This window comes from Apteryx mantelli, chromosome 1, assembly GCF_036417845.1.
Source record: "Apteryx mantelli isolate bAptMan1 chromosome 1, bAptMan1.hap1, whole genome shotgun sequence".
Taxonomy (NCBI): Eukaryota; Metazoa; Chordata; class Aves; order Apterygiformes; family Apterygidae; genus Apteryx; species Apteryx mantelli.
The window spans coordinates 206,484,445-206,511,696 of NC_089978.1; the positions used below are offsets into that span (position 1 = coordinate 206,484,445).

Below are 27,252 nucleotides of genomic sequence, written 5' to 3' on the forward strand. Positions count from 1 at the left end.
GATCTGAAATGTCTTTTTCTTCAGTCTCCACACACTTTTTTTTTTTTTCGCTTTAGCAAAGCAGCAAAAGCTCTTCCACCTGTGAATGAAATTAGTAATACACTAAAAAATGTTGCGAACTCCCAAGGACACTCCAAAGGCACTTTCATAAAGTTAAATGAAGAGATACAAGGAATCAGAACACAAATCTCACAGGTATCTTGCTGTCCATCTTTTAATTTACTTACTACATACATTTTAGAAAAAGGTCTCAAAGTTTCCCCAATGTAAATGTAAAATAAACAAAACCAGAATGTGGCTCAGTTACAACATCAATTCCATAGCATTTAAGGGGCTCCTCTAGTTATCAGCTGATATTAATCTCTCCTTCATTGCTAAACTCTGCAAGTTGGATGGACGTGGCATAAAAACCACAGCTTCCAATTGTTCTGTTTTAGGCTCAGAATCAAGTGAACAAGACAAGTGATGAACTAAATGACTTCTCAGCAAAACAATCTGAGATGGAAGATGAAATTGCCATGTTGCAGATGAAAATGATGAAGAGCAGGAATCAAGCTACAAATGCAAAAGCAGGGGCAGAAGCAGCAAACAAGCAAGCTCAGAATATCAATATTGTAAGCCATTCTGTCACATACTAAAGAAAAAAAATTATTCCTTATGTGTTTGATGGTACTTTTGATTCAGAAGTGTAATTGTGTTACTCTGTTCTCCTCAAAACTGTGTTAAAGTTTTCGTTATGCCACCCAGTGTAAAATACCACAGGCTAAGAAACATTTCTTTTTTATTTTAAGGTGTCTAGCAAATAACAATTCTGTTAGCTTGAATGAAAGAAAACACATACATTTGTCTGGCTACTCCATGACATTTTTCCTTGCACTGTGTATAAGACTCATAGTCACCATGGGCACCAATAAACACAACAGAACAAATCACAAAAACAGATATTAAAATATGTATGATGGAAGCAGTCTGACCATTCATTTAGTGCCATTCTCCTTCAGAGAAAACTGCTGTGGGAGTTGCACGGAGTTTTTGGTTGGCTGGGCGCTTTTTAATAGCTCCGATTTTTGAGAATGCATTGAGGCAGCTAGAAGTTTGCTAGCATGCTGCGTGAGGAGAACCAGGCTCCCGCAGCTCAAAAGGCAGAGCATGACTAAGCTTCCAGGTTATAAGAAATGCAGTAGAAATCCAAATTGCAGCCTCCACGGCAACCTAAATCAGCATGGGTGGAGTCAGTCAGTAAATATTATTACTGTTAAACATGTAAAAAAATGTATGTTATGGCTTATTTATTAAACTTGAATTAAGCCTCATGGCAAAAATGAAATTTACAGAAAAGCTGTATCAAAAGAAGTAAAAAACAGCATAAGCCTTGAAAAGCTTAAATGATATTTCCTTTACATCCTCAGCCCCCTTTATGCTTTGGATTGCTCAACTGGCAGTTTGCTTTAATTGAATTCTGTTGTGTTTTGTGAAGCTTTGTTCAGTGTATACTCATTACGGATTTTTTTTAAGATTTCAGAGAATGAGAGATTGAAAGTTGGCTCAAATAGGATATGCAACAAGGTAGAAAAATCTCCTTCAGTATGCCAGATTAACTGTAAAATGCTAGATGTTCTTAAACTAAGTAATGGGTTTTTGTTACAGGAATTTGCTGACATTAAAAGAAAGTACACCATTCTTCAAGAGAAGCTAAAAGCCAAAGGACCTCCAAAAGTAATGTTAGAGAAAGTGAAACAGCTGAAAGAAGAAGCAGAAAAACTGGCTGAAGAGACTGAAAAAAAAATCAAAAGAATAACAGGTGGTGTTCTCACTTCCATAGCAAGCAGTGAAAATTGTGAAAGTCATGTATTAAACTGGAAGTTTTGCCTACAGACACTAACAGACTAAGTTCACCTGAAATCAGCTTTAAAACAATTTAACTGGTGAAAACCCCTGCTTGAACCTACCTGAACAGTTTAAAAGTAGCTAAATTGATTGGGCTTATGTACATTTTTGGATATAAATTGGTTGCTATAAGCAGAGTTTAAAAAGTGCCCACCCAAGGTCTTGCAGTGATTTAATTCTGGCAATTTTAATAATGGGAAAAGTGCAAAACTTGCATAACTCGTCTAAGGCTCTTAGAAATGGATTCTGAAAAACTTAGCTGCAGATTTAGCTGGGAGCTTTGATTTATGTACTTGCTTTGGGCATTCGGACCTTAAATCATTCCCCTGTTCTGTCTGTTCTTACATTATCTGAGTGATGACTCATGCTAATAGAGACCTGCCAGGTAGCCTTTCTTCATCAGTCTATCCTTGTTCCCTTTTAGACATATCTCTGAGCAACAGCAGAAAAAAGAGGTATAAATATTGGCTTGTTTGAACAAGTAGAAAAACATCCGTGTCCCACAGTGGGCAGCAGAGCTCAGATACGTGCCCCAGGCACATCAGTCCACAGTCTAGTATCTTCACCCACTCACCTCCTTGGGGGTTTCAGCTCATATGCACAGGACCTGCCGAGCTATAGCAGAGAGGGAGAAGGGGCTATGGGGTAGTAGAGACCATGGCTCCTGCAGCAGTACCCGCACAGCTCCTTCATCACAGCCTGACAGGCAGGTTTAGACAGTCACTAGAGGTGAAGGCGGCACAAGCCAACTTCCACAATGTCTCCTGTAATTGCACACAGGGGACCTAATTCTGCCTGTAGGGCCTAGGATCCTACCAGACTCAACATCTGAAATTACTGCATCATTTAAACAGAACTGAAACAGAAATGCCATCCTGGAAGGAAATTTTTCAGGACAGGATCTGCTCATTTTGAGCAGATACCTTGAGAAGAACCATTAAGAACATCCCAGCTATTCCAAATGCCCAGGTGATAAGTGCATTGGAAACGTAAGCCATGAATAATGTGGTTTTGACTCATTATCGGTATGTTTTCATTCGTGTAGCTTCACAGGGACCAGTAGAATCATCTCTGTAAAAGAGGGTGGCATTAACCTATTATGCCCAAACTGTCCAGACTTTACATTCCTCAATGGACACACTGTTCCTCCAAGTTTTTCCATTTAAACCAAATGCTTAAGAGCTCTGTGTCCTGGACCATCACAGTTGATGGACAAAAGCATATGCTGAGAAATGAACTGTTCTAAGACTGTCACGTTTCTCTCAAAATCCAGAAGCCAGACTTTTCCCTTCAGTTACACATATAACATTCTCCATTTGAAATGGGCTTATTGCCTCTAAAACTGATTGGGAAAAAATGCTGTTAAACCCTGGATTTTACTTACACAACAAATATGTTCACCATTACATGTCACTTTACTCTTACAGATTTGGAGAAGAAGCTCCAGGACCTGAATCAAACCAAACAAGACAAGGCAGAGCAACTCAGACAGCTAGAGGAACAAGTGATAGCCATTAAAAATGAAATCACTGAGCAGGAAAGCAAGTATGCAACATGCAAAAGTTAGGGTCTGAGCAGACCATCATATCAAGTGAACCTGAATTCTCCATGTTTACCACTTCCTGAACTTCCCAGCATGGAGTGGCTGTCCTCTGTAAATACATCTGAAGGCGCATACAGTATTTTGGCATAGGGAGCAATGTAACTTTCTCTTGGTTTTTAGTCCAGCTGAGTTGATATGGAAATAGGAAATACCTTCTAATAAAACACCTGATTGACTAATCAGGATGCAGTCTTTGAGGGAACTCTAAAATACACTCCTGTACACAGTCTAGGGGCCTGGAAATGCACAAAGAGGACATCTCATACAGCTGCAGGTAACGGTCTCAAGGACAAACTCCCAACAAACCTATAATCTATTGACACCCTATGTCTTACTGTTGAACCCTTCAAAAACCCGACATGCAGCTGTGCCACTACCATGCCTGTTTGGTGATGGTGACGCAGGACTGCTTGGAGACGGGAGGGGGCGATGCACAGTGAAGGGCTGTGTGCTTCTGTCAGCATCCCTACTGACAGGCAGCGTTGTCTCCAGGGTACTGTCCTTTCTCCATCCCCTTCACTTTTGCTGAGGCAGAGCAGGGAAGGCTTCATCAGTAACCCTGGACCATGTGGTGGGTGCCCGCTGGGCTCACTGAAACTCACACAGCTCCACGCATCGCTGGGAGGGGGGTAAAGAGAAGCAAATTCTCCGGTGCCCACTGGATGGCAGTGCACAGATGTTTTAACACCAAAACCAATTCTGAGATCGTTTCTTTGTCAACGCACCTTTCCAGGTGGTATTTTTGCGTGCTTTGGCCAAAATCTCATTTAGTTTAATTTATTTAACCCATGTGAAAATAAAAGAAATAGCAGTTTACAATGTCACACATTAAAGATGTCACAGCTATTAGCAGGGTATGCCTGATTCTCCAGCTGTTCTACACAGAGCAATTCTTCCCAGAAGAAATTTTAAGCAGCACCCCATTTGGGAGTAAGCTTTTGCAGTGCCTGATTGCACGGTACAAGGAATGTAATAGCAGACCAACACACTGAGGGCTGCCTTAGCACACGTCTGTGCTTCCTAAACCCACAGTGAAAAGGCTGATCCGAAGCAGGGAAGACTGCATTAGGTCTAATTGATCCATAATTGAACTAGGTTTCTTAAAAGTACTACAATCATAATGAAAGCAGGATCTCAGCAGCACTAAACAATGCTTCAGAAATATCACTTTTTCTTTTGCTCATAAGGGGTTGCCCACACTTTCCATTAATGCAACCAATAACTTGAGAATAACTGCAGCACTTATGTTTTAGCAGTAAATCCAAAGAGCCATGAATTTTGAAAAAACTGTTTCTCCAGCTCTTCCCTACCTGCACGCGTGCAGCACTTCACAGAAGTTGGGATTCACACAGTAGTTTCTTGCCGTCATAAAGAACACAGGAACAGTCCTTAATTTTCATTTAGAAAGCTTACCTTTTTTTTTTTTTTTCAAGAAAGGCGACTGAAGTTAAGTAAATGCTAGAAAAGGGCTAAGATTTTAAAAAGGCTAAAGGGAGGCAGACCCCAGTTTCAACATCCCAGCCGTGCTACTTCATGTTCCTGCACAAAGCTGAGCAGATTAACACTGGCTTTTCCTCAGGGAAAATCAGTCATATAATTCCTGCCTTGAGTGTCTCACAGACATGGGGGTGAATGTCCCCGTCCGTTATGTACTTTACGCAGTTTCCAGGAGGAACCCAGCACAACCCAGCACAACCCAGCACAACCCAGCACAACCCAGCACTACCCAGCACTACGCAGCACTCGCAGCAGCGAGTTCAGCTGCAGCCCCACTGCATTTGTAAAATGCGGTTTTCTCCGCAGCTACATGTCCGAGTGCCAGGAGCATGTGTCAAGCAGTCCTTATCTAAAAGCAAGCATTGTTTCAGTCCGGAGGAGATAAAACCTCCCTACTTATCACCCTGTGTTTATGAGAGCTAAAGTAGCATTCATATGCAGTGCGGGGCTTGCAGGGAATTACTGGCCTAGATGAGATTTCAGAGATATTCCTACAATTCAAACCGGCTGTGCTCCAGGGCTACGTGCAACATGCATTACCCATATAATAGCTTCCATTGTAAAAATGATGGAACCAAATTATTACTTTGATATAATCTAACAAAGACATCTGAATGCAGGTATGCACATAATTTGTGGTTTAGCTTTTTCTGAATTTTAGCACTTAAAAAAAATCATCTGTGAGGTGCAAGACTTCTTCATAAGTTACTAGACTGTAAACAAGGACAAGCATATGTTAGATTGATTCTGACATAATTAAATAAAGCACCTCTGCTTTAGTCAGTACACAACTTATTAAGTTGCTCACACGCCTCTCTATGTAATGCTATGGAAAGGGAACTCAGATTTTTGCAGGTGTAAAGGTGGTCTGCTACATTGTATCTGAAACAGGTAAACTGAAGCTCTTATATAAAAATCGTAATTGACTACAAAACAAAATTATTTCCTTCAGAGCTCTAAAAATCTAAATTCACAAGCAGAAAGTTGAAAATTTTCTTCCAACTTCTTCCAACAACTGTTAGCTGAATTTGTCAGTGTGATGGTTGCCATGTGGCTTTCAACAAGCTGTACAAACGAAAAGACTGTAAACATAGGCAGTTAAACAGGCCTGGGCAGAGGAGGTCTATGGGAGGAAATAAAAAGCTCTGTAAGAAAAGAAGGAACGGGAAGAAGGAGGTCAGTGAGGAGTCCCATAGCTCATACATTCCTCCAAGTATGGTATGAGCACACAAACCCCGTAGACCTGACAAAATCAGTGGCTACAGGACACCAATTCCACTTTGTGACAACTTCTGAGGTTTGAAAATATGCATCATTCCTCTTTGGAAGTGGCACAAAAACTTCTGAAGTGTTTTCACAAACCTGGTTTGTGTAAGAATGCTGTACCTGGATCAAAAATACCTATTTTTAGTTCTCCCCAGCTCTCTTTCTTGTGTTTGGAAGTGACTTCACAAAACTGTTTATTGAAAAAGTTATTGAAATCAATATGTTTCGGTAGACTGTTTTGACTTCGACAACATTTAATCAAATGACAAATAACATTTAACCAAAAATACATATAATCGAAGATATATGTAATCAGAAATGATCTCAGCTCTATTTGCTAGGTATTCAATCACTGCAGTGTTACAAGAAAACAGAAGATACGTTGGGTTCCACTGGTGTCAAAGGCAATTTCGAACTTTGATTCTTTGAGAAAGCTTCCAACCCCAGCAAGAGAAATACAGACACCCCCAGGCTGTAAAGCCACTTCACCAAACAGGGATAGGACATGACACAAAATTTTATTTTTATCATTTGAAGAATCAGTGAAGTTAAAATACCCCCGCTCGTTCTCGTAATGTCGTGGTATCTCACACGCTGCCGGAAGGGATGGACACAGACAAGTTCATTGGGCCTCACCACCGACCGCTGAGCATCTCCTCTGGGTTTGAGTTCCCCGGAGCGCAGCCACGACTATACCCCCGCTGGCCACCGCGGCCCGTGTGGGCTGCGCTCCCCACGCTGCGCCGGCACTCGCTGCTGCGGCACCTCGCGCCGGCCGGGGCACACACAAGCCTGAAATGCAAGCGACCTGGGCAGCTAACCACAGCAGCAAGGACCTCGGGAGGGCAAGTTTGGCCCTTTTTATAGTTAGCGGAGGATATCCATTCTACAAGAGTATGAAACAGGAAGGAAAAGGTGGAGAAAATTTCACTAAAAATTGAAAAATTGAAAAAACACAGGCATGAGACAGAAAAAGCGCAGTGGAAACAATGCACTGTCTGTCCTTGCACGCTCACATGTAGCAGTGCTGCAGAACACTGCTGCCTTCCTTTCTTTTAGCGGTGGAGCTTTCTAACCACAGTATAGCAAAATGTTTTCTTCTAGTAGGACAAATATGTTTGTTATACTGAAGTATTGATCTAAAAACATAAGCCAGGCTGTGATTTATATGACAGGGTTGTGAAACTGAGTTAGTGTTGTGACTCTAAAAGACCACGTTTCTAAAGAGGTTTAGAATAACAATCCCTGCTTTTTCAGCTAAAATGGTTTAATCTCCTGGATGCCTTTAATGAAACAGACCCACCAGTTCTCCAATCGACAGTCCCGGGTTATATTTCAGACTTGGTGTTTAACCTTTAGGGCAAGTTGCTCGGTATCTGTGTTTCTGCTTATCCATCTGTCAAACGAGAATGAACATATTTACCTACCTCGGAAGGGTTTTGTGAGATGGACAGACCGCAGCGTGTTTCCTTCAGGGCCTGCAAACAGTAAGGGCAAAGCGTTCTTGAGGGACCCCGACCTGGCAAAGCTTTACAGGTGTGCTTACGTGTTACACGTGTGCAAGCAAACCTCACGCATACGGACTGAGACGTCCAGTGACGTATGTGCAAACCTGGGGCTGCGCTCTTCAAGGAGCCTCTGGACCACGGAAACCTTTCATTTTCACCCTCCGCGCCTCCTTCCCACCTTCTTCACCGTTTTCTGAGAGCAGCAGTCACAGCAGCAGGGCGAACGCTCCCATCTCCCATGACTGCTCGCCAGCATTTATTTACTACTAGAACTTCTCCCTCGGTCCCGAGCGACCTTTGCTGCCTAATGATTAAGCCCGGGTGCCCCTTGCCGGAGCCCAAGGAATTTAATAATTAGGTCAGAAGAGCCGGAGCAGGTCGGAGGTGACCGTTCGCCCCTCGCAGCCACTCTCGCCCGCCTTTTTCCCAGAGACTGTGGGGAGGAAGACGAACGAGCTCGGGCTAAAGTAAGCAGGGGCTCGGCTCTCACAGCGGACCGTCTCGCTGCCGCTGGTCTCTGGGCAGGCCATGGCGCCTACGCTAATGAGAACCAGCCTCGCGGCCCGGCCCAGCCATGTACGGGAAGCACGAATATAAACATACTATATTCACAGGCAACGTGGTGGTGCAGGGAAACAGCTCTTTGAGCTGCCATCTAAGTGGCCGCGGTGCCCAGCCATCGATGTGGGGCAGAGATCGATGGCGGGCGGCCGGTTGCCACCGCTGCCCACCCTCGCCCTCCCCTTGCCGCCCGCTGTCCTCGCCCCCTGCCCCACTGGCTCCCCGCAGCCGGAAGGCAGGATTGGGTCAAAACCCCCATTCTCACGCTGTTTCCCTGCGCCAGCAAAGGGAGGGCAACGACCCCCAAGCGAGTGCCCTGGACGCTTCCCAAAACCCACTCCCAAGGCCGGGGAGCAGACGGGGCAGAGCCGCCGGGGGCTGCCACCCACCCCCGGAGCCGGGCTGCGGGGACCCGGGGGCGAGGGGAGCCGCAGCCCCCTCTGCATCGCGCCCCCGCGCTTGGCTTCGGCTTGGACCCGCGTTAGGGCAGCCCTCGACGGCCTTCACCCCTCCGGCCTGCCGGGGCCCCGCGTCCCTGCCGCCCCGGCTCGCCCAGCCCCGGGCTGGCTTCACCCCCGACGGCGCCGCCGCCCCCTGTCCGGGGCCCCGGGCGCGGGGAGCTGGGAGCGGGGAGCGGGGCGGGGGGTCGGGCCGGGCCCGCCCCGCCGTCGGGCCGGGCGCGCCGTGCGGCCGCGGCGCGGCCCCGCGGGGGCGGCGGGGAGGGGGAGGAGGAGGAGGAGGAGGGCCGGGGGCGCCCGGCGGCGCGGAGCCGCTCCCGGGAGCCGGGCTGCGGCGCCTGCGTGCAGCAGCCGGCGCTAAAGCTTGCGGCGGCGGCGCCGAGGGAGCGACCGGCGCTTCCGGAGCGGGTCCCGCGCCGAGCCGAACCGAGCCGTCCCGTCCCGTCCCGTCCCGCCATGGGCCGCCTCCAGGTGCACCTCTGCTGCTGCCTCGGTAATGCCGCCCGGCCGCGCTCCCGTCCCCGCGCCGCCGCCGTCGGGCAGGGCGAGCCCCCGGGCGGCCGCCGGGGCTGGGGCGGCTCGGCTCGGCTCGGCTCGGCTCGGCTGACCGCGCTGCCCCTTCCCCCTTGTCTCCCTTCCCCTCCGCGGGCGCGCAGCGCTGTGGGCCGCCGCGGCGCAGGAGCCCGAGTACAGCTACGGCTGCGCCGAGGGGAGCTGCTACCCCGCCACGGGCGACCTGCTCATCGGCCGCGCCTCGCGGCTCTCCGCCTCCTCCACGTGCGGCCTCCGCCAGCCCGAGCCCTACTGCATCGTCAGCCACCTCCAGGTGAGACCGCGGCGCGGCGGGGGGGAGGGGGGGCGCCCGACGGCGGCACCGCGCCCCGGCCCCGGCCCCGGCCCCGGCCCCGGCCCCGGCGCGCCCGGCGCGGGAGGGGGCCCGGCGGCGGCGGGGCGGGGGGGCGCGGGCCGCACGTCGGGGGGTCGCGCCAGCAGGGCAGGGCAGGGCAGGGCCGTGCCCGGCGCCGGGGGGAGGAGGCCCCCGGGGTGCCGCCGCGTTTCGGTGGGGCAGGCGCGCGGCGCGGTGCCACCTCGCTGGGAGTCCGGGCCCGGGGCTTCGTCCCCCCTGCGCTGCGGGACCGAGCGTGGCGCGGGGCAGGGCGTGGGGCGCAGCGGTACCGTGGGGCGCAGGGCGCGGGGCATGGCCCCGGCGTGGGCTGTGGGGTGCGCGGAACTGACCTGGGGCATGGTGTGGGGCACGGCATTGGCGTGGGGTGCAGGGCGGATGGGGCTGGCGCGGGGTCTGCGTCGCGGGAGCCGTCTCCTCCCCGGGGCCGGCGGGCAGCCGCGGCGGAGGGGCGCGCTGGGGCGGGGAGGGGGCGCGCTGGGGGCCGCGGCCCGGCGGCGGCGGGAGCGCTGGGCGCCCGGGAGCCCCGGGGCTTTGCGCCTGCGAGGCCGCCTCGTTAGCCGAGGTAACGAGAAAGGATGTGCGGCGGCGAGCGCAATCGGTGCTGCTCTCCGCCTTGCGCGGAGCCGTCTAGACGGCTTCCTGACTCGGAGCGGGGCTGGGGCGCGGGTTGATGTTTTGGCCCCCGCTCTGACAATATAATTACGTTTGTATGAGGTCCAAGGGAAGGGATGCAAATAAGGTTGTCGAGGGCGTCTTGTGGAAAGCACAAAGGTTTTTAATCTGTAAGCTGCAAGGAGCTTATTTCCGAGGCGGAACGGGTGATGGATAAGTATAAAATATCAATTGTACGGGGAGCTCGGTTAAAGTGAAACTAAAGGTATAATCTCCGGCTGCCTTCGCTGTGGAGACAATGGCACCGAGTTCTGTCACTTCGAAGGAAAACTACTGCCAACAAGAGCCCTGCTTAGCTAGCTATAAAACTTGGTCCCTTCATGTCCCGGAGTCACCTAATCTCTCCCCTGCAGCACTCACATGTTTGTTTTACTGTACTGCTCTTGCCTTCTTGCAGTACGACTTGATTTAACATGAAGTGAGTTTTGGAAGAGCATTTTTGGCGTGTGTCAGCACTGATCTTAGCAGGACTTCTTTAACAACATTAGCATCTCTGCAGAACAAAATAACAAAGGCCTGATTTTGTTGTTTTTGTCTCAAACTGTTGAAGTGTCAGGGCATTTCACAATAAAAAGCACCAGTTGAGAAGCTCAGATGTGCCCTTATTCCCAGTCCTGCAGCCAGCATTTCTGTGTCAGTCTGGTATGTCCCTGGTTATTTCCGTACCAGTGAAGCAATGCGTCAGACTGTGCGTGCAGGCAGATGCCAAGCGTCCTCCTAGTGCCATGGGTTTGAACATGCCGCGTGCTTTGCAGGATTGGGCCTTTGGGGATTTTGGGGGGAGAAGGAGCAAGTCCTCGCACGAGGCAGTTCCCATTTGGGACAGCATAAGGAGTCTGGAGCATGCGAGAGGGGACGCGTCGCTGTGGGTGCCAGCCCCGGTTGTGGCCCTCAGGAGCGGGGGCTGGTGGGTGCAGGCTGCCCAGCTGGGAGGATTTGGCATGCGGCATGCCACCACCGAAGCTGAAATGGGTGAAGTGGAAAGCGTGTGGCGCAGACCTGCCCACTCGCACATTCTCGCGTGATAAAGCGCCACGTGGGTCTCCCTTGCCTCGCCGGCGGGACGAGGCCGCCACGGCATCTGGCAGCGATGAGCTGCTGGGGCTCCCTGGCTGCAGCATGACCAGCTCTCGCGTGCTGTCCCTCCTTTGCCCCCTCCAGTCTGTCAGATCGTGAGGTCCTTTGGACAGGAACACTCTTTTTGCTAGGTTTGCATCCTACCTTGCAAAATTAGAATGGGGTAGTTTTAGGCATTACTGCAGCGTAAAAATAGTGTTGTTCATCAAAACAGTCATGATAGATTTTTGTTCTTCTGGTGAAGAAGCATCCAGCTTTTCAAACAGGCACATGCCAGACTTGTACCCAACTGTTTTTTAATGGATGCATCTTGTAGTGACTGCAAACTGGGTTTACATGCGTAGCTGGAGATTGCAATCCCAGGTGTAAGGATGCTGGGTTCAGAGTAAAGTTAACCCCGTGCTGAAAGGACCCAGACACTAGAGCACTGATGGGCCCTCGAGGGGCATTGAACCTCCCTGGAGGTATCTGTCATAGGGAGAACTTAATTTCCAAGCTAGCTCCTAAAAGCCAACATAATTTCACACAGATTTTTGAAGGTGCAATTTCCTGTGTGTGTGCATTTATACAGAGTCAAGTCAATGATTTTCCATAAATGTTGACTTTGATTCTAAATTCTATGAGGGAATATGTATTGCTGAAAGAGATTTCTTGAAACTGTAATTTAGATAGAAAACACACTTCTCATAAAACTAAAGTTTATTGAATTCCTGACATATTTTCCATCTGGCTTGCAATTTGCATTTAATTCAAAAAGGTAAATACACTTTATCGGTTAAAAAAAAAATACCTTTGATGCCTCTGGCAGGCAAAATGAGTGGAATGTGATACTGATGGAAAATACTCTTATCTGCAGGAAACAACTATTGCCCTTTGGATAAAATAGGTAAAGCTGATTATCTTGTTGTTTCAGGAGGACAAAAAATGTTTCATATGTGACTCCGAGGATCCCTTCCATGATACTCTCAATCCCGATAGCCATCGTATTGAAAACGTGGTCACCACGTTTGCTCCGAATCGCCTGAAGCTTTGGTGGCAGTCAGAAAATGGTATGCGATTAGTCTGGGAACCGTTTGCAGGGCTGGGGATTGCTTTGCCTTCCTTTGTTTCAGGCTACCTAGGTGTTTGCTCTTATCTCAAGCCTGGTAATTACCGCTGCTGTGTGGGGGATCCTGCTGTTAGCAGAGGTCTGAGTAAAACTGGCTGCTTTTGTGCCTGCTGGAGCGCTCGCTTGTTTTGAACAAAGTCCCGCGAACTCTCCAGGAGTGCTGGAAAGAGCTGTCCGAGCGCTTCTGAACAAGCCTTCCCCAAAGAGAAAAGCTTTGCGCTGGCTCCAGCGTCGCTGTCGGTGCCGAGGGAGCGGGAGCATCTTCCAGGAGCAGATACCCCAGCAGCACCGCCGGAGCAGCTCTGCCGGCGCCGGCACGGGGACGCGTGCGGACGTGGGTTTCGGCCGCCCGCCGCAGAGGGGCCTGAGGGATGGCGAAGCCTCGGCTTCGGCCCCCGGCCCCCCGCCCTTCTGCCCCCGGCAGGAGCAAAGCACCGCCAGCCTCTCCTGCTGCGCAAGCTGCCGGGCTCCCCTCGCCCCAGTTCCTCTGCCGAACAACAAAGTGAGCACAAGAAACAAGTCTGCGAGTGGGAAGGAAAAAAGGCACATTATTTTGGTGGCTTTTTTTTTTTTTAAACCCTTTTTCTGTCCTTTACTCCTGTGCTCCTTCCTTTTACTTTTATGCTTATGCTTTTGGCATGCCAGGATATACAAAATAAGGAGTCTAGATTTTCTCAGACAGCAATCCTACCCTAAAACCCGTGAGATAGCTCCTAAAGCCAGACGGACAAGTTGGGATTTCTGTAAGTGTATTTGGCAGTAGCTATCTTGCTGTATGTTAAAATAGCGTGGTAATGTTTGCAACGTTTCTGTTGCCCAGTAAAGAAAGGTTTTCGCTAAATCTTTTTTAACCACTTAGATTAAGCTAACAAGCTGCTTGTCTCCAGTGATTCTCTTCTGGCATTCCAAATAATTCATGTTTTTTGCAACAGGCTTGGCTTGGCAGCTTGGCAGTTCTTAGCTAATAAGGTCATGAAAATGTCCTTCAATGATAAAAAACAAATGATTCTTTCTGTCCAATTCATGTTTTCTTTCATTCAAGCATACAGCAGAAGGGATCATTGCTGCATATTCCACGGGAAGTTATAGCTGTTTGAAAATTTGAGCCTTTTATTGGTTTATTCTTTTCATTTCTTACTCTTCCTCCCCTCTGTAAATATTATTTGATTTTTTTTTATATATTTCTAACCACAATGTAATTAGTATCCAGCTGTTTTGAGAGGTCTTTTCACATGACAAAATAATATTTCTGTTTTTCTTCCTTTCCGTATGGAGTCCTTCACCATATGTAGTCATACAGCATGGCTTGGAAAACCTCTTGCTTGTCACCAGTCAGAGGAAGACTTTGGTGATGAGTGAGAACCGATCCATCAGTTTCTGCCAGGGTAAATTAGCATGGTTGTGCTCCTGTCCTCCGCTGATGCCCATAGAGCTGGAGCCAGGTGTGAAGCAGAGCTGTGTCACCTCGTGCCACCAAGCAGAAAACCATGACTTGCTCACAGGCAGGCACTGATGTGATAGCTGGATTAGGAGTATTTCAAAACAGGCTGTAAAGTAGCAAGGTATGGTAGCAAGGATTTTTCCTTAAAAAAAAAGGCAGTGTTACTGCCTTAGGATGGATAGGAGAGTCCAGAGCCGGGGAAGAAGGATGGGAAATACTCCCAAACGGTGAGATTTGGGGTGTCAGGACTGCAGACAGTGGTGGATCTGCTGCTAGGAGAAGAGCTGTAGTGTGTGGGGACAGTCTGGGGTCACCGGTGAGGTCTGCCCTCCTGCATCCTCAGGTTTACCAGCCACTGGGCGTAAGGGCGCTTTGGTCTTGTGCTTCGGGTGTGAAGTGTTTGCCACAGACGATGGGCACGATTATCCCATGTGTGGTACAGCCTTCAGCAGGTCCTCGGTCCTCCCAGCAACCTTTGGAGCAGGTCCTCCCCAGCCCCAGTTTTAGCACTAACCCGTGTATCGCTCTAGTACAGCAGAGCCTAACGACAAAGAAAAGGGTCTGTCACCAGAGCAAAGAGCTTCTGGGGAAATTTTGGTGTGGAGGCTGACGGGTGTCCTTGTTTTCTTTTCTCTGCCCCTGCAGGTCTGGAAAACGTGACTATACAGCTGAACCTGGAGGCTGAATTTCATTTCACTCATCTCATTATGACGTTCAAGGTAGGGAAGCCGTAGCGTTGTCTCAGACCTCCAGGGAGCACTCGCTAGTGCCCCGTTCGCCATGCACGGGCGGCGTGACCCACCTCGCCGTTTCCCTCCTTCCTTGGACCAACAAGGATGTGTAAGATAAAATACTGTAAAATCCCCATATGAAGAAACAGACTTAAAAAGGTTCATCTTAAAATACTGTTGGCATGCAGGGGAGGGGCATAGAGACTGCTAGTTTCACATTTTTATTAGATACTCTGGATGCATAGATAACACCTTCTTTGGATAAACTCAAATCTCCTGAAACACAAGGAGATGAGAGCTCTCTTCTGTCATTCACATCCATTTGATATTTGGGATTTGGGCTTTGTTTGAGCTATTTTGCCTGAATTTTGGAGCTGTCAACCATTAACTTCTGTTGAAGTCGGGTAGGAAGGGAGAGTTGTGACTTGTGTTTAAACTTCCAAGTGTGAGAGGCGGCAGAAGGAATTGCACCAAAGGTGGATTTTACACTGTTTGTTTCTCTCTGTAGTGTTTGTGTTTTAGAAGAGCATTAGCAAAATCATATGGTAGCAAGGATTTTTCCTTAAAAAAAAAAAAATTGGCCTTGGTATCAGTTTTCTTTTGGCAAATGGAAAGGTCTTCAGGAAGAACGAACATCTGTACACAAAGTGGCTTTGTTTCTGTTCAAACAGATGTCTTGGAAGGGCAGATTATCTCCCGTGTGTCCTAAATCACGGCAAATGCTTGTGGCAACCTTCAGCTGAGGTTGCAGGGACTGCATTTCTGCAGCCCCAATCCCCGTGCTTCGCACATGAACAAATTGGTCTTACTTGCTGGCTTTCGAGGAGAGCTGCTGGCTTTCTGCTGCGTTGTTATCTTGGGTGTCTCCCCCTGCCCAACTCCGTTCCAGCAGCGCATGGTGGCTGTGGGAGGACGGTGTCCTCTTCTGCCACCCCAGCCAGGGACTGCTCCACTGCGGGGAGCAGCAGACACGGGGATGGGGACCGTGGCCATCCACGCGGGTGCAGCGGGCATGTGAGCGCAGGCTCTGGCTGAACCTACCGTGCCCCCAAGACGTGTGTGGAGCTGGTGGCTCGGCCGGTCGGCAGGCAGATGCACCGAGCACAGAGGGCTCAGCAGACTGTTCCCGCGTGAAACCTGCTGTGGAAGGTGCAGATGTTGCATGTGCGCATTTTTGCTGGTGTCAGGATTTCCAAACCGAATGTAGGTGGGAGGCATGACCATCTGAAGCGAGGCCAGAGAGGGGGTGGTGGATGGGGACATGCATTAGCTTGGGGCAGGGAGGACACGGCTGGCCAAGGAGGCAAGCGCGGGAGGGATTCGGCCCATGCCAGGGCCGTCAGGGCTGGCAGGGACAGGGCTGCGGGGCACCGGGGGGAGGCCTGCCAGGGAAGGACGGTTTTAATAGTGATTTGTTGACTACGTTTGTGGGATTCACACTTGAGCTGCCTCACCTCTGAGCTGCTACGTTTTTTCTTTGTAAGATATTTGTAAGATATTTTCAACCAGAAAGCAGAAAAAACTTTCCTTCCAGCTGTGACAGAAGTGTTTTTGTGCTTGGCTCTTTGAGCGTCCTGTCTGAAAACGTAAAACTGATGAAGAGGCTGTTGTTGGCATTACCCAGTTGGTGCAAGATGGGTGTTAAATTGATATTTGCATTTTGAAATGCAGTTCATAAATTGAAACATCAAGATCATCATAGGATTTTTAAATTAAAGGGTAGAGATTAAAAATCTTTTAAAATATCTCAGTACCTAATTCTTCTTGAGTTGAATACATGTAGCTAAGAAGGAAGGCGGTTTGTTTGAAACAAATGGAGCCTGCCAGCCTTTGGTCAAAGCCAGCTCAAGCAGGGTCGCTGGGACACGTGGGAGCCGAACGCTGTAGGAATGCATGAGCTGAACATCTTGGTCTCCTTCAAGAGGAAGGTTTTCCTTAGTGCAACACAGAGGACAGCTCTTAGGGCATGCTGAAAGGTAGAGTGGACAGACAGAGAGAGAGGGACATTAAGCCTTTTCTGTGCATCCCAGAGAACTTGCTCAGCAAGAACTTCTGAGAAAATCAGCAAGCCCTGAACGTGGGTCGCCAGCTCTGCCCAAGCCCCCCAGTGGGGCAGGGGATGGGGCCCATCAGGTTTCCACCAGCTCCGAAGGCGGGAGATGAAGTGAGGAGTTACAGCAACCCAGGAGGCTGTATTTCTTTCTAAAAAGAGTAGAAAACATCATTTTGTCTCCCTAATGCCCTACTTCAACCTGCAATTTTGAAAAGGGATTTGGAATCAGAGAAACGTAGAAGTTTGCTTGTTGGTTATATGCGTATTTAACAGCTTGTTCTTTGGAAAACTAAATGCCATCTTTTTAAAGATAGACTGGTTTGATGCGGTTAATTTCAAAGAAGGTGGTGAGCTGCCTCTGAGCAGAAGGTAGAATATCAGTAGTAAAGGATGAACGGCCAAATATTGGAAATATTCAGTGCAGAGAGAGAAAGCTTAAATCCAGTCATATGAATTGCTCATACTTATAGGTGCTGAACGTAAACGCAAGTGGTAATGAATAGAATACAATCTCTTCTGATTTTCTTATTGTTAGACATTCCGTCCTGCTGCAATGCTAATAGAAAGATCATCTGATTTTGGGAAAACATGGCAAATATATAGGTATTTTGCATATGACTGTGAGAGCTCATTTCCTGGAATTTCAACTGGACCCATGAAGAAAGTGGACGATATAATTTGTGATTCCCGATACTCTGACATTGAACCTTCAACTGAGGGAGAGGTTAGAGTGTTTTTTTTTTAAATTTATTTTTCATATAGACTTTTCTCCATACAAATTCAGATTCTCTTATTTTTAAAGCTGAGTCTTTCATTCTACTGTTTTTCCTCCAGGTAATATATCGTGTTTTAGATCCTGCTTTTAGAATTGAAGATCCATACAGTCCAAGGATTCAAAGTATGTATGCAGTTACCTTCCAGTCACATTTGAAAGCATTTCTGGATTTATTTACTTACTGTTAAAAGCTAATAAGCCAAAGAGTCATGCATTAACCCAGAAAATAATTTTGAAATCAGATTAATTTATTTGTAGTATGGCTTTTCTTCCTGACTCAGACAGTGATCTCCTGGGAAAGTAAGGAACAGTGTTGTCAACTCTAGTGATTGTTCTTACACATATCATTGTATTTGGTCCTTTTCTTCATTGATCGGGCAGTTATTGTGATCCCCTAATTGTGCAGTGTTCATAAAACAAATAAATAGAACTACAAAAATATTTATATCATTTTGCATTTCTAGCTAAAATCAAGGTTTTTATGTTTTATTATGTAGAACATCTAAGTCATGACTTTTAAATGATTGCCCTTGGTATTACTGAGTCCCCACAGATCTGATTGTAAACCAAAAATGAACGTAACAATCTTTTTACAGTCATTACAATCAAGGAATGCAGACGTGCAGTTACATTGCTGTAGTGCGGCTAAAAGAGATCTTCATTAGGCACCTGGCCTGAGCAGGGAACTGCAGGGTTTGGCCTTAAACCTGACCTTGAATTTCATTTTCGTTCTTAGTTTCAGTTAGTGTCCTTCAGTGTCAAGTTAACTGGAGCAGAGGAAAATAACTGAAATAGAAGAGTATCTGCTAGTGGCTATATCAGTTGCATGTTTTTTAACCAAAGTTTTAAAGGAGAAACTATGATACTGTGCTTTCATTGGCTTAAAGTGCTACTTCAAGCCCAGTTTCAAGCCTGTAAGAAAACACAGGCTTAATAACATCAAGTGTACAAGTAGATTGAATTAATTACTGGAATTTTGTCTTCCCACAAATTATCCTGTGAGAACTTTTACTTTGTGTTTGGTTAGTGATAGGTTGTTACATCTTTCAGCAAAATATAACGTTAGCTAGGAAAATTGAGCATATAAGGAAGAAAAATACACTTGTGTCTAGTTTTCAACCAAGTTTTTTTCCAAAAGACTCATAATTCTTAAATCACCTGGTCTCCTTGTCAGCAGTTCCTTAATATCAGGTCTAAACTAACTTACATAGTGATTAACCTGTAGTAAATCAATGCAATTTCTGGAATTTGGGAATATGAAGTGATGTGATTTCAGTGATGTCTAGTATATGAGCCCAGAAATCCAATCTGATATGATGGGCTCTCAGGAAGAGCGTGGTCTGGGAAGTCATGCGTTGTTCAGGCTGCTGCTCTCCTGGCTTCCTCCCGTTCAGTGCAATATCTGGTAAATGATTCAAAACCATGGGTTTTCTTGGTGTTCCCTGCAGACCTATTAAAGATCACAAATCTGAGAGTCAAATTCATCAAGCTGCACACACTGGGAGATAATCTCTTGGATTCAAGGATGGAGATCAGGGAGAAGTACTACTATGCCATTTACGACATGGTGGTTCGCGGGAACTGTTTCTGCTACGGACATGCCAGCGAGTGTGCGCCGGTGGACGGCTTCAATGAAGAGGTGGAGGGAATGGTAAATATTCACACTTTTCTCCGCAAAACCTTGACTGACTTTGCCTCTCTTAATCTCTGAGCAATGACATAAAGACATTAAAGCAGGAAGACGACAGGGACTGGCTTCTTCCCCCACCATGATTACCAAGCAAGGAAACCATTAAAATGATCTTCATCAGTGAATATTTCTGTCATTATTGGTGTTAATCAAGCACAGAGAGCTCAGATAAGTTAAAAATTATTTTAGCATCCTGAATTTCCTTTTCTAATTATGTTAAAGAACTGATGAAATTAAAGGCAGCAATGCAGAAGGAGAATTACCTGTGTGCAGCCAGAGATGAGTCTGTTGCTTGACTTGGTTGCCCTAGAGTGACCGTAAATAAGGGTGTTAAGGGCTGAAACACCTTCCTGAGTCAAGTAAGACCTGCACTTGTTTGGATCCTTATCAGCTGAGAGGTGGACCATCAGTGTGCATAGCTGAAGGCATAATTAATTAACAGCAGGCTCTCAAAGAAAACCCTGCTGCCTGGGTTGTATGCTGTTGTGCGAGTGGCACGTCCCGTCTGGGCTCTGGTTGTCCCCATGATTTGAGCAGTAATAGGACTCCTGTTAATGAGTGAGCTATTAACAGGATGAAAACATGGAGGCACATGGGAAGGTGCATGGGTGGCCGTGGGACACTGGCAAGCAGGTACAGTCTGCTGCTCGGCGTGAGCGTCTCTCTCCACCCGAGTGGCAGCAAGGTTGGCTTTCCTGCGAAAGTCATGGCTGTAGCGCTGATAGTCCCTGTCGTTGAAGGCAGCAGCTGTCACACTGTCGTGTGTGTGTCTGTGTTGTAGTTCTGTGCGTGCTGAACCCTTTCGATAGATAAAACCCATCCAAGATGCAGCGGCCTGTTATCTTTACTGAGGCTCCAAGAACCAAGGTGCTACTCAAAAAAAGGCGCTGGGCTAGAAGTGGCATGCTGCTGTAACTAGATACATGTTAATAGCTAATTAATAGCTAATCAACAGCTAATTATTAGCTCCAAGAGGCTTTTGGGATTACTTGGGTGGAACTGTGCTCCCCTTGTTCTTGTGTGAAAGCATTTATTCATGCATTAGTTCCAGTAAGGAAAGAAGGACAATTTTTTATGGCTACATTTTTACCTAGGCAGGTGAAGGACACTCTGTGTGGCCCTTTATGTCCTCTTATGTGCAATTATATGCATTAAAGTATATCCATAAGTATAAGCAAAAGTATATCCAAAAAGCATATGCAAAAGTATATTGATTATATACTAGCTATGTTTTGAACGAACTGGAGAAGCCTGTTTTTTCTCTTCCTTTTTTATAACCAAATATATTACTCCCATTTTTCTGTTTTAATGGTAGGTCCATGGGCACTGCATGTGCAGACATAACACCAAAGGGTTAAACTGCGAACAGTGTTTGGATTTCTACCATGACTTACCCTGGCGACCAGCCGAAGGCCGCAACAGCAATGCATGCAAAAGTGAGTTTAAGTAAAATGCAAACCTGAGGTCCGATATTGTTTTTTGCTCCTAGAGTGTTACACGTTTCTCCATGAGGGACTTGTGGCATTTGTGACATTATGTAAAGTTCTGCACGTTCTTCAGTTGGCTTTAACGTGTCTCTTCTGCAGGCTCGAAGCTCCGGCGGGACCGGGCTCTGACTTTGCTTTTTGTCCTGTGTCGTAGAGTGCAACTGCAACGGCCACTCCAGCCAGTGCCACTTCGACATGGCCGTGTACATGACCACGGGGAACACCAGTGGGGGCGTGTGTGACGGCTGCCAGCACAACACAGTGGGGCGCAACTGCGAGCAGTGCAAGCCCTTTTACTTCCAGCACCCCGAGAGGGACCTGCGGGACCCCGACGTCTGTGAGCGTAAGTGCCGCGCCGCTCCCCGGGGTGCGCCTGCGTCGTGTCCGGGAATTCGGAGAATTCGGAGGAATTCCGAGAATTGAGAGGAGCCGTTCCTGCGTCTCGCTTGCCCATCCCTTCGTTCAGCTGGTGCAATGCTTGTGAGCAAGGGCTGACGAGGGACGGATGTTATCTTGGAGATCTTGAGCCTGGCTTGGCTTTTTTTTCTCTTCAAGAATCTGGAAATTTATTTGGTCTTTATACATTCAAACCGTGTCATGTTTAATGCTTGGAATAACGATACCCGCCTTCTGCAGAGCAAACGAGTTTAAGCAATTCAGTGTGAGAATTGGCCTTTTTTTTTTTTTTTTGGTAGCAGTTAATGTGTGCAATGCTTCCCTCCTAGCTTGCAACTGTGACCCAGCTGGCTCCCAGAACGGTGGAATATGTGATCGCTACACTGATTTCTCTACTGGCCTGATTGCTGGGCAATGCCGCTGTAAATTGTTTGTCGAAGGAGAGCGTTGTGACCTCTGCAAAGAAGGGTTTTACGGCCTGAGTGCCGATGACCCAGCGGGTTGTCAGTGTGAGTAGAAACATGTGTTCCTTTATGTGTGATCAAAAGCTCTTTGAGGAGCTGGTGGGGCTGGGAGAGTTTGGTTTGTGGGGTGGGGTTTTTTTGTTTGTTTGATTCCTTGTTTTTCTTAAAGGAAAAACATTCCTATGGATTTGCTGTAACTTGGAGGCCACCCCCCATTAGAATTCAGTTCCCCAGCTGATCCTCCTAGTATGGTCAGTGGAAATAGGAGAATCCTCCTTATACATTTTTAATTATAGGACTCTAAGCCAGGGAAATTTTGCTGGGATGGGTGGTGGGAAAAGTGTGCCATATATCTCTTTCGTGGGGAATTAAATATTTGCCATGAAACTTGCTTTAAATTGGACACTGCATAAAATGTAACTAAATCCTGTGTTTCAACTTACCTATTTGTATTTCCCAATTATAGCTTGTGCATGCAATCCTCTGGGTACCCATCCCGGAGGGAATCCTTGCGATTCGGAGACAGGAAACTGCTATTGTAAACGTCTGGTAACAGGAAAGCAGTGCAACCAGTGTCTGGTAAGTAGCTTATGGTAAGAATAAATTAGAAAACGCTGGTGTGAGGGAGAGCAGCGTGCGGAAAGCGCAGCGCAAGGTCAGCCCACGCGCTGCCATCTGGAGTTAGGTGGATTTCCAGGTTGGGTGACCTACGGGGCTGTAACCTGCTGAGCCCTGCGTGGGTTGAGAGCCAGGTCCCAAATCCATGTAAATAGTGCAGTCGGGGAGCTGGAATCCTTTTTTTTTTTTTTTTTAAACTATGTGGAAGAGTGGTTTTCTGGGCTTTCTCGTGCACTGCAACCTCTGGGAGCAGAGGAGTTTTCCTCAAGCCCCTTAGCTGGCTGGCGATGGGAGGAGGGCGGCGATGGGCTGTGTTTGGTGGCTGAGGCTCTGGAGGGGAGCTGCATTCGTGGCTCGTGGGGGCAGGCCAAGGTGCCTTGCACAGAGCATTTCGAAGCGGGGACGTGCCTTTGAGGCAGGTGGGGTTAGAGCAGCACCCCGTGACAGCGTTAGTGGTGTTTTGCTCCGCAGCCTGAGCACTGGGGTCTGAGCAACGACATGGATGGATGTCGGCCTTGCGATTGCGACCAGGGAGGAGCCTTGAACAACAAGTAAGTCTCAGCCCAGTTACTCTCTTAATCATTCACCCCAGTGCGTTTCACTTCATTTGCAGTCACAACACCCAGGGCTTCATGCGTTCTGGAGAATGGCGTTTGTGAGCATCTTTCCGCTCTGCTGTGCAGAAAGTGGCAGATTTTGAGTGCAGCAAGTGGTGATAGACGTATCCATGTCTTTTCCGTGCTAGAGCAGCCTCCGTTTGCACCACCAGTGTGGAAAAACACATGAAACTGGTTTTAGTGTGGTTGTGCCTTCACTGAACCAGGTTACAGACCAGCTGTGAGTTCATTTCCATCTTTTCTGTGACCATTGCATGATCCTTTCCAAATTTTGCTGTCAAAGGAGCAGAGCAGGAGTCGGACTGTGCCACGGGAAGTCAGTCTGCTGCTCGGTTTTGTCCCGCGTTAGCCCGTGCACATGCGTGTCGGCACGCGCCGGAGGCAGATGCGTTAGCTGCCCGGTGCTGCTGCTGGGCTGCCACCGTGACGCTGCGCAGGGCGGGTGCGGAAGAGTGTCTTTGGGGAAGCGGAGCTTTTTCATAGGAAAACAGGTTTTGTAGCTGTGTCCATCAGTAAGTGTATGAAAAGTCCTGGCTGAAAAGCCTGGTCAGAGAGCTCCTAGGGTGGCCAGACCGTTCCTGTGATGGCGCCTTGCCGTGTGCTAGGTGAGGGCCTGACCCCAGGCTTTTGGCAGTGGCATGCTCCATCTCTTCTTTTTTTGTTGTTTTTTCTTTTTACTTCCTTCAGCAAACCTTTTGCAACGTCTTGCTTTTGTCCAAAATCTCAGACGTTTCCCGGCGGGGCGGGATAACTGCTTCCCTCTGGACCCCCTGGCCAGCGGGGCGAGCCCGGGACTGGTCGCCGAAGCGCGCGGACAGGACATCTGCGCTGGGGGTACCATGGGAATGTCCCACGCGTCGTCTTCCCCATCTGCTTCCCAGGGAATTACAGCCGCTGTGCAGACGGCGGCGGAGCCTCTGCTTCGGCTGCTTCGTGATGATTCCCCCTCCTTGCTCGTGCCCTGGGTGCATCTCAGCTAGGCCGTGCGCTTCCTTAGAACGCCGTCAGCGCGGCCGCGGCCTGGGGGTGCAGGAAGGGGCCGGCGGAGGGCTGCCGGCCGGCCGCGGGGCCGGGATTTGCAGGCCGTTTCCCTCGCGCTGAGCCCCGCGATTGCAAAACCGTCTGGGGAGGGGGTGTCGCGGGCTGGCCCGGGCAGCGAGCCGCGAGCAGCGAGCCGCGAGCAGCTGCGCTCTCCCGGGACCGCGGCGGCTCCGAGCGGGGGGCTGCGCCGCCGCCGGCCCCGCCGCCCCCTTCTGCCTTCCCACTCCGGGGGGAAGGGGAGGCTTGCCCGAGCCAAGGCTGCGGAGCCGAGCCGCTTAATCGCGGCATTTGGCGCTCGCTCAAGGTGTGGGATGCAGCTCCTGAAGCGGCCGCATCTCGCCTGGAAGTCGGCCCCGGGGGAGCTGCGGAAGCATAGCCGGGCGCTGGGATTGTTCCCGGGGAAGCTTCCCGGGAAAACCGTGGCGAACCCTTCTGGCGATGGCTTCCCTTTCGGGCAGCTAGGACGCTCCCTGGCATCTTTTTCCCATGGAGGAAGCCGGGGAAAGCCTGCAAACACGGAGCTGAGCACAGGCACGAGCAGGACTGGGGCCCTTCGTTCCTTTTCCCTTGTGCAGGTTCGTGAGCACACTCCAGAGTAAAAGCTGGCTCTTGTGCAGAAGAGCAGTGTTAATAAAATTACAAGTGTTTTTTTTTTTTTTAGCATTAATTCCCTTTTATTTGAAATGACCGGAGCTTCATTTGTGTTAAAAGTGAACATTTGAGTTGAATCTCTGTAATTTCAAAAATAGTTTCAATTAAAAATTACACTTAGAATGTAGGCTTAAAATACCTGAAAATTTTATGTGGAAACCAGAGTGTTTTGACTTCAGAAAAGGCTTCTAAAGCAAACATGAGTTTACAGGAAGGGATATTTGTTGGTGATCAAAAAAAAAAAACCCTGCCTATGAAAAATTGTGACTAGTCCCATGCAAAATTAAAGTCTACCCAAGGACTCTTCTTAATGCTGGATGGCTTCTTTGAGGACAGTAAAACTAATTAACTACTAAACCTACTAAAAGTTTGGAAGTAAAGCTGTACTGAGAAAATGAAACGGCTCATCATGAAGCAGGTGGGGCTGTTCTGTGTCCCCTGAATAGACCTCCTTCATTCCCCGGGGTGACGGTGCCCTGTCGCACTGGAAGCGCAGGGGAGGGTCCTCCCCGTGCGCGGCTGCTTTGGTGCCCTGCCCCAGCCGTGCGGACAGATGGACAGACGTGCGCCGGGCACGGCTGGCGAGCTGCGGCCGGAGGCTGCCCTCGGCATGCCGGGCAGACGGGCCCCGGGGAACACCTTGAATCCATAGCATGGAATTCCCTCGCCGGCCAAGCAGAGGAAACCATGCGCAAGCTGCCTGTTGGAAATGGTCCTGCCTGTGCTGGCTCCCAGCCCGCTCCTGGGGGTTGTTTGGGAGGTGATGGCTGGGATGAGCCAAAGCCGTGCCTGGCACCGTGCTGGCGTTTTAATAGCACCGGTGGTCGAGCCGCAGTGCCCGAGAGCACGCCCTGACGTGCTTTACCATGCTAGCGTAGACGTAGCTTTGCGTTCAGAAGCGCCGCTTCCCCCGGGTTGCTTCGAACGTGAGAGCTGGAGACGACTCTGGCATAGCCAAGACGTGTTGTGAACTCACTGTTCTTCCGTTGTAGCTGCTCGAGCGAGTCTGGCCAGTGCAAGTGCCGGCCCCACATGTTTGGACGTCAGTGCAATCAAGTCGAGCCTGGCTATTACTTCATTTCGCTAGACCATTACATCTATGAGGCTGAGGAAGCCAACTTTGGTCCTGTGAGTAGCAGTTTCCATGTGGCGGTCAGCACGGGTGTGGGAAAGTTCTGTTTAGCCACTGGGTGCTGAAAAAAGCCTATTTTATAGCTCGATTATTTTGCAAAGACAATGTGGAAAAACACAAAATTGAATCATATCAGAGAACTGTCAATCCATAGCTGTTCAAGTTTAGTATCAATAAATAATGCACTAATTTAGGGGGAAAGACTATAATTTTGCTTTCTAAACCTGTTTCTTTGATCATTGACTAGACAGTGTTTCCTGCCTCATTGCATATGCACTCACTTCTCTTTTCCATCTTATCTCAAGTGTGCTGCGATACCGACACGGGCTCTGTTCTTTGTTGCCACTGAAACTGGAGAGAGGATGTTTAAGCACAGTGCCATCTGTTTTGGAGTTTCCGTAAATCAGTGGGGTTTCTTTATTAATGACTAAAAATACAGCTGATTGTGGAAAAAAACATTTTTATAAGTGGGGTTACCTCTGGTTTGTTTTGCCCACTGGTCCCACACATTGGGGTCTCTGGCTCTTTCCATTAAATTAGCGTGCAGCCTTGCGTTTAATTCATTAATGGCAGCTAGGTGATTATATCAATTAGATTTGCCTCCAGCCAGGAGACATGGAGATGAGATAATGGTTTCTGTAAAGCAGCAGATACTAGTCTGCCTTTAATTGGGGCACTTTGTCCTAATTTATTTAATTCAGGGAAAATGCAGTCACGCTGCAGTTTCAGCCAAAGCAGAGTGTTTTTGCTGTTAGACCAATGCTGAGAGCAAAGACAGGGTAGAGCAGAGCGTGGACCGCAGTGGAGGGTGTCCTTTCTGTTTTCTCCCGAGAGCGGCATGCTCTCTCCCATCCCGCCTCTGGTCTTTTCTGGAGAAGTCTGTCCCTTTGTGCAAAGCCAGAGGGTGGTAATTTATAGGCAGACTCTCTTCAAAGAGTGTGGGAATACATGGAGGGACATCCTGAAGTGATATATATATTGACATTTCCTTACATTTTATCCCCTTCTACTGAAACAATTTCCTTAGGAATGCACAGGATGTTATTTTATAGTGGGAACTATTCATGGATGCAGATATATTTGAAACAGGAAGTTTGAGTGTCAAAGATTTGCAAGTTCTGGTGCCCTCTTCCTCTCATTGGCTTTGTATAAATAGCAGATTAAAAAAAAACCTATCATCTCAGACTGAAAGGAATAGTCACATATTGATTCGTTATGTTTAATGTCAATGGATAATTAGGATCTTGGTTATTTAGTGACACTCTACTCTTGACAGCCAGGGTCTGCTTTTAAAGTGTTGCCCTGATCAGTGGTTTGGGTTGTCCTGGCACAATCTAGTCAGGAAGGAATTATCTTTCAGGTTGGGCAGTTAGTGCAGCAGTTAGTTATGTGCTGCTGCATGTAAATCCTACTGCTATAAATATGCGAAAGTCGTTAGAGCACATCAGTTACATCCTGGATTGGCACCCATAATACTTCTGTTTTGGGTGAACTAAATGTCATAGCTGGTCAATGAATTACTCACTGCAAGTTTTTAAATGTAATTGTCCTTTGTAACAAAGAACTGGATGAAGAGTTGTGCAGTGTTGTTATTTTATCTTTCTTTCTCATA

The 27,252-nt window shown here is 48.3% G+C and overlaps 2 protein-coding genes and 1 long non-coding RNA gene across 3 annotated transcripts in view; 2 read left to right on the plus strand and 1 right to left on the minus strand.

Annotated features, from left to right (window-relative positions):
• Window positions 1-3,844, plus strand: part of LAMB4 (laminin subunit beta 4) — a 51,926-nt gene extending 48,082 nt beyond the window's left edge. The window contains exons 31-34 of the mRNA XM_067316162.1: window positions 57-195; window positions 438-614; window positions 1,648-1,801; window positions 3,315-3,844. Of these exons, the coding sequence (XP_067172263.1) occupies window positions 57-195; window positions 438-614; window positions 1,648-1,801; window positions 3,315-3,454 (610 nt within the window). The 3' untranslated portion in view covers window positions 3,455-3,844. The remainder of the gene's footprint in view (window positions 1-56; window positions 196-437; window positions 615-1,647; window positions 1,802-3,314) is intronic.
• A 2,639-nt stretch (window positions 3,845-6,483) lies between these two features.
• Window positions 6,484-10,414, minus strand: LOC136995390 (uncharacterized). Its single transcript, XR_010886969.1, has 3 exons — window positions 10,017-10,414; window positions 7,681-7,731; window positions 6,484-7,139 (listed from the first exon to the last, which is right to left on the minus strand). It is a non-coding gene; the product is annotated as an uncharacterized lncRNA (long non-coding RNA).
• Window positions 9,109-27,252, plus strand: part of LAMB1 (laminin subunit beta 1) — a 45,462-nt gene continuing 27,318 nt past the window's right edge. The window contains exons 1-13 of the mRNA XM_067316151.1: window positions 9,109-9,273; window positions 9,437-9,606; window positions 12,350-12,485; window positions 14,631-14,704; window positions 17,305-17,493; window positions 17,604-17,667; window positions 18,993-19,195; window positions 20,550-20,670; window positions 20,876-21,064; window positions 21,447-21,626; window positions 22,048-22,160; window positions 22,671-22,750; window positions 25,501-25,636. Coding sequence (XP_067172252.1) covers window positions 9,237-9,273; window positions 9,437-9,606; window positions 12,350-12,485; window positions 14,631-14,704; window positions 17,305-17,493; window positions 17,604-17,667; window positions 18,993-19,195; window positions 20,550-20,670; window positions 20,876-21,064; window positions 21,447-21,626; window positions 22,048-22,160; window positions 22,671-22,750; window positions 25,501-25,636 — 1,692 coding nt within the window. The 5' untranslated portion in view covers window positions 9,109-9,236. The remainder of the gene's footprint in view (window positions 9,274-9,436; window positions 9,607-12,349; window positions 12,486-14,630; window positions 14,705-17,304; window positions 17,494-17,603; window positions 17,668-18,992; window positions 19,196-20,549; window positions 20,671-20,875; window positions 21,065-21,446; window positions 21,627-22,047; window positions 22,161-22,670; window positions 22,751-25,500; window positions 25,637-27,252) is intronic.